This window comes from Carassius gibelio, chromosome A18, assembly GCF_023724105.1.
Source record: "Carassius gibelio isolate Cgi1373 ecotype wild population from Czech Republic chromosome A18, carGib1.2-hapl.c, whole genome shotgun sequence".
NCBI lineage: Eukaryota > Metazoa > Chordata > Actinopteri > Cypriniformes > Cyprinidae > Carassius > Carassius gibelio.
Genome location: NC_068388.1, coordinates 13,130,933 through 13,144,017, shown reverse-complemented (window position 1 = coordinate 13,144,017; position 13,085 = coordinate 13,130,933). Strand labels below are relative to the sequence as shown.

Below are 13,085 nucleotides of genomic sequence, written 5' to 3'. Positions count from 1 at the left end.
AAAAAAAAGCACAAATAAAAGAACCTGCAGTATGATCCGTTCTGAAGGATTCTTCCCCTTGCCTGCAGCTCCAGGCTGAAGGACTTGAGGAGACGTCCACAAACTTAGCAGCTTGCTACCTCTTGACAACACCCTAAAAACACAAAATGCATGAAGTCATGTTTATATGATTTATTATACTGCAGTCTCAAATGTATTAAACTACCACAGGCATCCCAATATACAGTGGTCATGTTGTGCTGTCATATATTACCATAATTACATGGTAACTTGTAATTATAAATTGGAGTCATAATTTAATTTTATGAAACCTCCCACTTTGTAAGTGAAACACAATCAAAATGGCAGTAAATCAGTCATTTTATCATAGCCAGTGTTACATAATGTGTTTTCTTTGTCCTTCAGGATTTTACATAAAGAGGTAATGAAGGGATGACATCTCAGTCATCAACAATGGAGCTGTTTATGGATCCATTTTGGCATTATGAACAATGAATAACTGATTTATTACGGAATTATTACTTATAACATACAAAGAAAAAGTGCACGTGCAACTGAATAAATATGAAGGAGTCCTGAAACTTCTACAACTTACAATACACTCCAAATCTTATTTATTTGAGGTATTATTTTATAACTTGCCTTCTGAAATCAAACAGGGGCATGGACACTTTTCCCAAAAGCTCTGGACCCTTCCGTTGCTTGTTGGTATCTGGCGAGTTGTTTGCATTCTGGTTGAGAACCCCATAGAGGGAAAGACTCAACATGGCCTCCAGCGGCAACTGCGCCACTGAAATAGGGAAATTGATCCTAAAGAAACAGAGGAAGTTGTCACCAACAGCAGCAACTGGCAGCAATCCCTCTGATTTCCCTCTAATTCTAAAAACTGCAGGAAGTAGCGTGCTAGCATGTTTAAGGGGCATTAACACTTACAATTCGTCCCATTTAATGTGGTAGAAAAAGCTCTTGTATGTTCCCACTTTTTTGGACTGGACAGGCTTGAAGAGATTCCTGTTGTTGTGGGTCAGGGCACACATAAGGTAGTATTTTTCAAAACTGAAAAACAGGAAGGACAAATTAATCTACAGCACAGAAAGGTAGAAAACATTGGCTTGTACTGTACTTATACTTTGAATATGATTTATTTGATTAATTAATCAAGACTACCACACTTTTAAACACTATTTTTACACATAAATGGTTTGCATATATTCATTCAAATATTTGTTTGAAATGATTCAAATTATAGCAAAGTATGTGCTCTAGTATTTCAACAAAGCCAATCAAAGTTGAAATGTTTTTTAGGATTATAGATGGCACAAGGATCCATATTTTGAAACTCTTTTGGTGTGGTCTATGGACATTTTTCATACTATTATAAATGGGCTCCATGATGAAGCACTGTGGTAGAAAGTATCCTAAAGGGAGAAATTAGTGACAAATAAAAGTTTCTCCCTCTAGAGAACTGGATCAAAATACAGAACCAAGTGGTGCAGAACTGTGACCCTGCTTTGCCTCCAAACACACAACCACAGCCCTCTCTCTGTGCAGATCTGCCTGCTCTCACTGTTCTTTATGGAAATCACCAGTCAAGTCTATTTCAGTCACAGCAGAGAAGTGCTGCTGCTGAGGCTAGATAAAGAGAGCTACAGATAAAGCAAGCTATGTGGTATGGCCTAAAACAAAGATTAACCCACTGACTTCAAAAAACTAGTGTTTAGCTAAGTTCCATAAGAGTAAACTCCCTTGGTGATGAACAGGTGCATCTCAATGAATTAGAAATGTTGTGGAAATGTTAATTTATTTCAGTAGTTCTACTAAAACTACTTCAGTCTATGTGAACTGAATTTATTTAATACACAAGTTTCACAAATTAAGTCTTTGGTTCTTTTAATTGTGATGATTTTGGCTCACATTTAACAAAAGCTTACCAATTCAACAAATTTCTACAAATTAGAATATGGTGACATGCCAATCACCTAATCAACTCAAAACACCTGCAAAGGTTTCCTGAGCCTTCAAAATGGTCTCTCAGTTTGGTTCACTAGGCTACACAATCATGGGGAAGACTGCTGATCTGACAAGTTGTCCAGAAGACAATCATTGACACCCTTCACAAGGAAGGGTGCCAAAGAAGCTGGATCTTCACGGATTGCTGTATCCAAGCATGTTAACATAAATGTTGAGTGGAAGGAAAAGATGTGGAAGAAAAAAATGCAACCAACCGAGAGAACCGCAGCCTTGGGTTGTCAAGCAAAATCGATTCAAGAATTTAAGCGAACTTCAAAAGGAGTGGACTGAAGCTGGGGTCAAGGCATACAGACGTGTCAAGGAATTTGGCTACAGTTGTTGTATTCCTCTTGTTAAGCGACTCCTGAACCACAGACAACGTCAGAGGCATATTACCTGGGCTAAGGAGAAGAACTGGACTGTTGCCCAGTGGTCCAAAGTCCTCTTGAGAGCAAGTTTTGTATTTCATTTGGAAGCCAAGGTCCTAGAGCAGGGGTAGGCAAGTTCGGTCCTAGAGAGCCGCAGTCCTGCACAGTTCAGCTCCAACTCTGAAAAAAACCCTCACCTTGCCTGTACCTTAGTAATCCTGAGTGGATTAATAAGCTTGTTCAGGTGCGTTTGATTAAGGTTGAAGCTGAACTCTGGCTGCATCTGAAAACTGAAAAATGCTGCCTTCGGAGGATGCATTCCAAGGTAGGAAGGCATCAAGGCACGTCCGAAATCAAAGTTAGCTTCACTTCCTGTCTCCTGAGATGCCTTCATCTGGCCAATTTCTGAAGGCATCATAGATGTATCCAACGCTGCCTTTGATATCCCACAATCCTGTGCGTTCCATTCCATGAGAGTTAAGCCAAAAAATTATGATGGCGTCTAAAAGTTGCGGTTGATGGTCAGTTTGTGTGTTAATGTATGTTTCTGATCAACGTTTTTCACTTTTATGCCATTTCTAGTGATAAATTAATATTGCAGTAATGAAATATACACCTAATTATCACCAAAGCTCTCTATATTTTGCTGTAGATCAGTAAACCATTACGCTGCCTCAGAAGCCTGTCCGAAATCAGTTTCATGATCAGTTTCACTCTGCCTGCAAAGTCATTGCCCGATTAGACAGCAAGGCAGCAAGTCACCTGCCTAAGTTTTCGGATGCAGCCTCTGCAGGTCTGCGGCTCTCTAGGACCGAACTTGCCTACCCCTGTTCTAGAGTCTGGAGGAAGGGTGGAGAAGCTCATAGAACAAGTTGCTTAAAGTCCAGTGTTAAGTTTCCACAGTCTGTGATGGTTTGAGGTGCAATGTCATCTGCTGGTGTTGGGCCATTGTGTTTTTTGAAAACCAAAGTCACTGCACCTGTTAATCAAAGATTTGGAGCACTTCATGCTTCCTTCGCCTGACCAGCTTTTTGAAGATGCAGATTTCATTTTCCATCTGGATTTGGCACCTGCCCACACTGCCAAAAGCACCAAAAGTTGGTTAAATGACCATGGTGTTGGTGTGCTTGACTAGCCAGCAAACTTACCAGACCTGAACCCCAGGGAGAATCTACAGGGGATTGTCAAGAGGAAGATGAGAAACAAAAGACCAAAAAATGCAGATGAGCTGAAGGCCACTGTCAAAGAAACCTGGGCTTCCATACCACCTCAGCAGTGCCACAAACTGATCACCACCATGCCACGCTGAATTGAGGCAGTAATTAAAGCAAAAGTAGTCCCTACAAAGTATTGAGTACATGTACAGTAAATGATCATACTTAACAGAAGGCCAACAATTCACAAAAAATTTTTTTATAGATCTTAAAGTATTCTAACTTGTTGAGATTTTTGTTAAATGTGAGCCAAAATATTCACAAATAAAAGTACCAAAGACTTAAACTAGGGGTGCACCGATCGAGATCGGCCGATCGTTAATGCGCATCTCGTTAGTAAAGCCGGTTCTCTAATCAGCGGTTAATTCCATCAGGTGCGTGGTTTCACATAGAGCCGCTGTTACTGCACAGAGCTGTTGTTAACTGAGAGGATTCGCAAATAAACGTTGAAAATGAAATCGCTCTGTGTAGTAACAGCTGCTCGATGTGAAATCACGCACCTGATGGAATTTACTGCTGATTAGAGAACCGGCTTTACTGACTGGATTGTGCATAACGATCGGGCCGATCTTGATCGGTGCACCCCTAACTTAAACTACTTCAGTCTGTATGCATCGAATTACACGAGTTTCACCTTTTGAACTGAATTACAAAAATAAATGAACTTTTCCATGACATTACAGGTGCATCTCAATAAATTATAAAAGTATCAACTATTTTAATATATTGTACATAAAAAAAGACATTCACACACTGCTATTCAAAAGTATGGGATTGCTAAGATTTTTACATTAACTCTTAAATGTTAAAACTTTTTAGCAAAGGACTGCTTTTTTTATATAAAAAAATGCAGTAATATTGTTAAATATTATAACAATTTTAAATAACTGTTTTCTATGTTAATATATTTTAAGTTGTAATTTATTAACCCTCTGGAGTCTAAGGGTATTTTTGGGGCCTTGAGAAGTTTTGTCATGCCCTGACATTTGTGCTTTTTTCAGTTTCTTATAAATATCTAAATGGGTAAAGTCTAATATCACTGTAATCAGCAAAAACTGGGCTATAATAATATGTGAAAGGCATGCATGTACATGATTGTATTTTTGAGAAAAAAAATGTTATGCATGGTTAGTGAAAAACAAAAAATGTTAAATCACTTGAATAAGGCAATAAAACACATACATAAAATTGGTTGCCGGAAAAGTTGAGAACTGGAGCTTGTAGCCTAGAATTTTTCTTTCTGAATGATATGAAAATCATCTTGTTTACTCATTCACAGAAAACAATATATTGATTTAAATTTTCTAAAACACTTTTTGTTGGTAAAAGTCATATGCGAGTAGGCGTCAACTATCATGAATATCATTGTGATTTACACCTGAGAAGACAAAGGCCTGCATAATGAGCTGCATAATGAGCCTCCCATTCAACTGTGCCACTGAGGGAGGACTTACAAGAAAGAATGTGAGAACAAAATAAAAGTATATAATTTTAGTTTGTAGTTTATTAAGAATATATTTAATTATCCCACAACATAATTTAATATCCACTTGGGGGAGCAGTTAAACAGTTTATTAGGAACAATCAAAGCTGACTTTCAAACAATTTTTTTGGCATCCTTACTTCAGTCACACAATCCTTCAGAAATCCTTTTAACAATCTTATTTTCTACCAAATAAACCCCATTTATTATCATCATCATTATTATTATTATTATTATTAATGTTGAAAAGAGCTGATAATATTTTTCAGGTTTTTTTAGGGGGAATAAATCGAAAGAACTGCATTGTTTTTACATTTGTTAGAGTTATCTCTATTTGTCACATTTATATTATTTACATCAAGCTTTTGAATGGTATAGTATTGTATATTGTTATTGAAACTTCATAATGTTTCACTTGATTATACATTTAGTCAGGAATTATAGTTTGGAAAAAGTATTTGGAAAAAGTCTGACTAGTAAAATGTTTACACGTTATGTGAAAACTAGTACAAATAAATAAAAAGAGACTTACTCATGTTTATGATCTCTGCTGATTAAAGTGCTTCATTCTTTTTTCTGAAGAAATCTATTTCTCAAATCCTCAACCACATCACACCTTTTTGGGGTGAATTATGTCTTAGTCCTCTCATCGCGAAGCAAACAGTAAAATAAAATAAAAACTTGAAGAATAGTCTGGCTGCTTTTTCTTCTGTGTGGGCGTATTCAAGCCGCGCGCTTCAGTTTGAATCTGAATAGAGCGTTCAGCGCGAGGGCGTGGTCACATTAGATATAATGAGCGGAGATATGAAAAACAGACATTGCGTTGTTTTCATATGGATTACTTTATCTCAGAATATTTGTTTTCGGCAGCACCTGTTTAGTTTAAAAGGAGACATTCCAGGCTTTCTATAGATATCTCTCTCATGTCTCTTCTTTGAGTATTCACGGAGTTACAGTTCATTTTAATGAAATGTTTGTACATGACGATCAGCGGAGACAAAGACTGTAGACAGCGCACCTTGTTTGTTATCTTTATTTTATAAGTGCACAAAGGTTTTTTGTTATTATGTCTGTATCCCAAAAAAACTAGACTCTTTACAGATTCGATTGATGTATTGCTCTTATCTGTACGATTAAAACTGAAAGTGTAATTTAAGTTCTTTTCGGGGTTATCAGGAGAAAATGACTCAAAACGCATATATGCGTTAATCGACTCGAAAGGGTTAATGTGACGTCAAAACTGAATTTTCGGCAGCCATTACACACATGATCCTTCAAAAATCATTTTGTGCTCCAGAAACATTTCTTATTACTATCAAGGTTGAATAAGCTTAGGCAATTTAATATTTTGTGGAAACTGTGATGCAGGATACATTTCAAGCTTATTTTATTCTTTTAAATAGAAAGTTCAAAATAGAAGCATTTATTTGAAGCAAAAATCTTTTGAGAAATTTGTATTTTAAAAAAACTATATATATACAAAAAAAAACTGACCCCAAACTACTGAACATAATATACACACACAATATATTAGTCAGTTGATTAGTTACTTGATCCATACTCATTTAATGATCAACAAGCATTAAAGCAAAGTTACTGAAGTTTTTTGTGGATCAAAAATTTATAGTTAAAAATCTAAATTTGAGGCCATTTAAGAACTAATATGTACATTTCTAATTGTATCCCGATTGTCAAAAAAATTTAAATATTTAGCTGTACTGCACAGCATTAGTAATATGAGATCATCAGCAACATCTTGACCCTCCAAATATTCATTATCAGAGGACACAGCCCTCATTCCTTGCAATATTTTTCATAGGTGGCCATTTCAAAAGAAGGTTGAATATGGTTACTTTTGAGTGTAGTGAATGGAAATAACACAATTCTAAGCTCTCCAAGTTGGGTTAAATGTTGAATGGTCCAGATATAATTTACTTCAGCTGATTGCTCCAAAAGAGCACAGATCCAAAATTACTCAAATTATCTAGGAGGAAATAACAGTGGAATGAATATGGACTAAGGCAGTGCTTCGAAAGTAGTTGAGTAGTTTACCTTGGCTGTGAGTTTGTTAAACAGAGTCATTATCAGTCTGGAGTGAATTAAACATCGTTTAGTGCTTATTTAGACTGTGGGGCTTGATACGCCAAAACAGGAAGGGAAAATGGATTTCTTTTCAAATAAATTTCTTTATAACTAACGCTTATACCAGCTTCAGAAACACTCATCTCACGAGCACTAAAGGGGTCACAGTGCTTACCTGCTGACCCAGGTAGCAGGAATGCCATGAACGGCAAACAGCGTGAACTGCAGGTGTTCTGTGGTGCCCGAGGCCTCTCTGCTGTCCCTCCTGTCCTCCATGTGCTCTTCCATCGTGCAACCAGGAGTAGCTGGACAGAAAGACCTCAGGTAGAGCTTAGCGAGATCATACACAGCGTCTGTGAGTGCGGCTACACTCTCCTCCACTGGGCTATCATAACCTGGGGATCACAAGAAGCTGAGTAAAGCAGAGGTGATCAAGAAACAGTACATCCCAAATATATATATATAGTTAAAGCTGCAATTAATGCTTTGTTCCCAAAAGGAAGTTCACGGATGTAATGTTAAAGTATGTCATTTCTGGCACACTAGCGTCACTAGACAAAATATGAGACAAAATATGCTCAAATAAATAGAGTAAACTTATAAACTTGTAATACTTTTAACTACTACTACTACTACTAATAATATACATAATGGTAAGGTTTTTATATGAAAGTGGACTGGATCATGAAAAATAAAACAACAGAGCAAAGTTCTGATAGCACAACAAAGCCACAGTGCTTACACTTTTTCAAGGAAATTACCAAAAGGGCTTGCTTGCAGATGACTGTGCATATGAAGTATTAGAGCAAAGCATTTTAATATAGAAAATACTAAAAACTTCACCTTTTAAGAGAAGAACATTGAGATGACTTTAGGAGCTGCGCTTACCATTAGCTGAACCTGTAGAAGCTGAACTTGTGGCACCAGCCTGCCAAAACAAATATGTATATAAATAATGATAGTAATAAATAATATAATATTTAAACAGAATTATTATTATTTTTTAATTAACAGCATTGGATAAATAAAAAATAATAATAATAATTGATTTAAATAAGGTTAGAGAAGGTTAATATTTAGTGGATCTCAACATTTTTTATACCATATTATAATGTTGTGATGCCTAAACCCAGTTTTACAATTTAAAATAACTGATTATAGTTTCGTTTAGAACTATAATATCAGCCATTTATCAACAATTGGTTGTGTCATAACATTAAAATAGCTATTAAAATTGTCTTTGTGCCAGTTTTAATATTGTTCATTGCATGTTCTCTGACCTCTGGAGAACGTGTTCTAGGAAGGTTGACAGAGCGTTTGAACCTCTTGATTGCATCAGTGATGGCTGGGGTCTCAATTTCATCCAGAGCACAGCACAGATTTTTAACCGACTGAACCACACTGTCCACTGTTTTATACAGTGTGCTCTAATGAGAGAGAAAACACAGTGAGAGCACTGAGCTCTAAACACTAAAGTTGTTTCAAACACTTTTTATAAAGTATTAGCTTAATTTGTTTGAGAAATAAGTTACCTCATTCTGAAGGCAGAGATTGACTTGCTTAAGATATCCTTCTAGGTATTCGGCAAGACCCTCTCTAGAGGAGAAAAAACATGCAAAGGAATGAGAAACCAACAAGCACAATCAGAGACTTCAAAGGCCACCCATGGCTTTCCTAGTCTTTAGCAGGGGCAGGAGATAAGATGGAGCACATTCCTACCTTGTGACTGCCTCTTTAAATGGCCTCTCCACTAGGCCAAGGTATTTCTCCAAGACAATTGGGGAGATGTCATCTTCTGCCTGTTAGCGTACAAAGAGAAAACATACAGTTGGTATAGAAAATGAAGACAGAAACGGTGTGTGTTTTATCCAGCTTTATTTACTCAGCGCAACTTACAACAGCGAAGTGAAAGATATAACACCAACAACATATGTCAGAAAACAACAACAGAATCACTGAGTTCCGAAAAATGACCTGTAAACTCAGTCATACATAATTATGTGGTCATTTTAATTAGCTCAGCAGAAAAAGAGCATTTCAGTCCTTGGTAGTGCAACTGAAGCAAACAATCAACTACGGGTGACAAGGCACTGTCAAAAGATCTCTGGGATAAAGTTGTGGACAGGCACAAGTCAGGAGAAGGATACAAAAAAATTCAAAGGCTTTATCAATGCCTAGAAGCAAAGTGAAGTCTATTATTAAATAGTGGAAGGCATTTGGTAGAACACAGACCCTCCCTGGATCAGGACGTCACTCCAAACTGGATAAAAGAGTCTGCTCAGAGATGCGACCAAGAGACCTACAGCAACTCTGAAGCTGATGCAGGAGTTTATGACAAAATGACATTTTGTGCATGTGACAAAAATATCACAAATTCTCCACAAATGTAGCTTGTATGAGAAGGTTGCAAGAAAAAAGCCACTCCTCAAGAAAGGCCACATGCAGTCATGACTGAGATTTGCCAAAATTAGACTTAAATTGAATGATTTGGCCTCAGTACCAAACGAAATCTCTGGTGGAAATCAAATACTGCTCACCATCCAGATAACAGCATTCATTCATTATTGTCAGGATAGAAGAAAAATGGATGGGGTAAAATTATTAGGGAAAATCTTCCATCTGCCAGAAAGTTGTCAATAAGGAGAGGGTTTACCTTACAACATGACAATGATCCAAAGCACACATCTAAACTGACCACAAACACAGCAAAAAAGGTGAATGTCCTTGAAAATCTGTGAAATTATTTGAAGACAGCAGACCACAAAAAGTCACCATCAAATTTAACTAAACTTGGGCAGTTCTGCAAAGAAGAATGGGCAAATATTACAAAGTCTAGATGTGCAAAGAGACTAAAGGCTGTAATTAAAGCAAAAGGTGGTTCAACAAAATACTGAAACAAGGGGGTGATCCTTTTTCCAACTCAGTGATTCGGTTTCATTTATTTATTTTTTGGTCATGTTGGTGTTATATCTTTCACTTGGATGTTATAAGTTGCACTGAGTAAATTCAGCTGGATAAAACAAACTGTGTCCATCTTCATTTCAGGCTGCAAAGCAACAACTTGTGATTATTTTCAAGGGGGGTAATTATTTTTTTTTATACCCACTTAACATTTATCCATTAAATATGTCTTGTTTATAACCTGTGAATATAGTAGTGCAGTGAACTAGTTTCTAATTATATATTCTAGTGTTTGTAATGGTTTTACCGTTCGGGCCAGATCTCTTCTCATTGTGCTAAGAAAAAGGAGCTGTAGTTTGATCTCAGTCTCCCACTTCCTGCAGTTCTGCACGTACTCATGACTGCCCAGACTGTGTTTACTGGAAGACAAAGTTAAAGATGCTTCAGACATGGACCAGAGCCAAAAGTAACAATAACTCAATGAATCAATGAATAACTGAATAATATCTCAACTCTTTATACTAGTAATAATAACTGTAACAATAACTACCATTTTAAAGTTTGGGGTTATTAAGATATTGTTTGAAATATATTAATACTTTTACTTTGCAAGGATGCATTAAATTGATAAAAAAGATGTTAATAATATATTTCAAACAAATGTTGTCCTTTGAACTTTCTTTGGTTTTTACAAAAATATTAAGCAGCATTACTCTTTTCAACACGGATAAGAAGAACAAATGTTACCAAATCTTCATATAAAAATGATTTCTGAAAAATTTAGCTTTACCAAAGCAGGAATAAATTACATTTTAAAATATATACTATGAACTATATATTATGAACTGTAATAATATTCACAATATTACTGTTTTTATTATATATTAGATCAATAAATAAAGCCTTGCCAAGAGACATATTTTAAAAGAAATCTTAATACAAACAAAATATATATTACCAACACCAAACTTTTAAAAATAATAATAAAAGCTAAAATAAATCAAATTTTTTTGAGATTGCAGTCTAAGAACATTCCTGGCTATGAGATGAGTCCTGGATGACTGTGCTTTGGAAGGCCAGAGCAGGGTCGTAATCACTAGTATCAACTTGCCAAAGTCAAATGAGGACAAGAGAGTCAGCACTGAGCCAGAATCTGAAGAACTATAGCTTAGCATAACGAGAAACTAAGAGCTTTCAAAACTTACACAAATAACATGGGACACCCACAGTAACTAAGGGAGGATGCCTTGCAATACAGACTCAATTCTTCCTAAAGCTTGGAATGATTAGTTTTTTGCCAATTTATTAGAGTTCCTTATTAGAGCAGACAACCCCTCCCCTTGATCTGTTGGTTCTGCTCTTCCAATGGTGTGGGTAAAAAGCAAACAAGGAAGCAAAATAACCCAGTTTTCAAGGAATGTTGGCAGGGGACTTGTTTATGTAATACGACAGAATGCCTGCAAAAAGGAAAGAGAGATGTTAAATGAAAGACTCACTTCTGTAAAACCTCCTCCTGTCCGCAGACCTTAAGAACGTAGCTGCTGATGTCCACCTGGTTCAGGTCATCATGGACCCAGCACAAAGCCTGCATTATAAGCAGATCCACTGGAGAACTCACTGGGGGGAAAAAAGCACAGAAAACTTGAGGGAAAAAGACATCCATTGACTAAGAACACAATGAAGCTAATGAAAAAGTACAGAAGCTAATTAAAGAAATGTGTTTTTGTCCATATAATGCTAGTCAGTGGTGTCCAATATTGTTTTGGATTCCACTGACTCTTATTGTATGGACAAAACATTCTTCAAAATATCTTCATCCACAGAAGAAAGTCATTCAGATTTAGAATTACATGAGGGTGAGTAAATGCTGACAGAATTTTCATTTTTGGGTAAACTGTCCATTTAAATGAATTGAGAACCATCAAGCAGATGTAGTCTGCCTGATGCTGCACAAAACGTAAAAATGATGCGGCCAGCAGTATGCACCATTTTGCAAAGCTTGCACTGGTGTTGGCTTTACAGTGGACTATTACCAAACAGTTCATGCAGTAAAGTGTTGATTTGAGGACAGCGTGGGACGTGGGTGCCATTTGGAAAAGGACCTCTGAACCAATTGTGAACTACTTCATTGAGTTTGAAAACTATGACAAGAAATGGATTTGGCATGAGATGTTTAACTGTATCAGAGCAAAAATATGACACCCAACATTTTGTTCATGGTCACCCCAGGCAGCAGCAATAACATGCCCCACACCCCTCCTTGGAATGATCCTCTCTACAAACTCCAAACCTAGGGCTGAATTACAGTAAGTGAGCTGTGCCTAGCCTGGACTGTTCATGTCTGCAGTGTTTTTCAAGCCTAAAGGTCTGATGGTCATGCCTAATTTGTGGTGGATTTGGGGTTGCTTTGAAGGGTTATGGGATGCCAGTAAAATTCCTCCTCTGCCCTCCTCTTTTCATGGCACTACAGCAACACACATGGGTCTGGAATGTCAGGAGAATGTGGTTGTTCTTAAACGGCAAGAACTCTACAGCCATAAGGAAGACATGGAAAAAAAAACTATGAGGCAGAAAAGCTAGAGTAGAACATCAGACCATATATGCACAGTCTTGAAGCTAGAGCTACTATACTATGAATTTTAAACTTTTTGTCAAATGGATATACCTACATTTGAAAAGGAGAAGGGATAAGGTCTGATCCAGAGATCAGAAAACTGAGACACTTGATCTGAGTTTATACTGGAAAAGCCTTCGTATTCCACACATTCAAACCCTAGTCACCTCCTCAGCTTAATCTGCCTTGTCTTTCATGAAAGAATGTCTGGAATTGCAAACTTTAATAACATTTCACAGCTAAGCATTTTCCTCCACTTAAACAAACCAAAAAGCTCTTTTTCTTCTTTGAAGTTTTAGACAGCCAGCACTGACATGCAATGAGATGGTATGTCCATCATTTAGCTGTATGGTGCTTCACTGCATGCATTAATAGGGGTGCACGATAAATATCGTCCGATAATTAATCCGCAT

General features: G+C 36.9%; 1 protein-coding gene across 2 annotated transcripts in view; it reads right to left on the bottom strand.

Moving 5' to 3' along the window:
* The window catches only part of LOC127934183 (phosphatidylinositol 4-phosphate 3-kinase C2 domain-containing subunit alpha), a 38,980-nt gene that overhangs the window by 12,897 nt on the left and 12,998 nt on the right, over nucleotides 1-13,085 (bottom strand). For both annotated transcript variants that reach the window (XM_052531398.1, XM_052531399.1), the window contains exons 5-14: nucleotides 11,555-11,675; nucleotides 10,366-10,477; nucleotides 8,877-8,956; nucleotides 8,690-8,753; nucleotides 8,438-8,584; nucleotides 8,046-8,085; nucleotides 7,333-7,552; nucleotides 934-1,056; nucleotides 643-810; nucleotides 25-133 (exon numbers count right to left, since the gene is read on the bottom strand). In XM_052531398.1, the coding sequence (XP_052387358.1) occupies nucleotides 25-133; nucleotides 643-810; nucleotides 934-1,056; nucleotides 7,333-7,552; nucleotides 8,046-8,085; nucleotides 8,438-8,584; nucleotides 8,690-8,753; nucleotides 8,877-8,956; nucleotides 10,366-10,477; nucleotides 11,555-11,675 (1,184 nt within the window). The remainder of the gene's footprint in view (nucleotides 1-24; nucleotides 134-642; nucleotides 811-933; nucleotides 1,057-7,332; nucleotides 7,553-8,045; nucleotides 8,086-8,437; nucleotides 8,585-8,689; nucleotides 8,754-8,876; nucleotides 8,957-10,365; nucleotides 10,478-11,554; nucleotides 11,676-13,085) is intronic.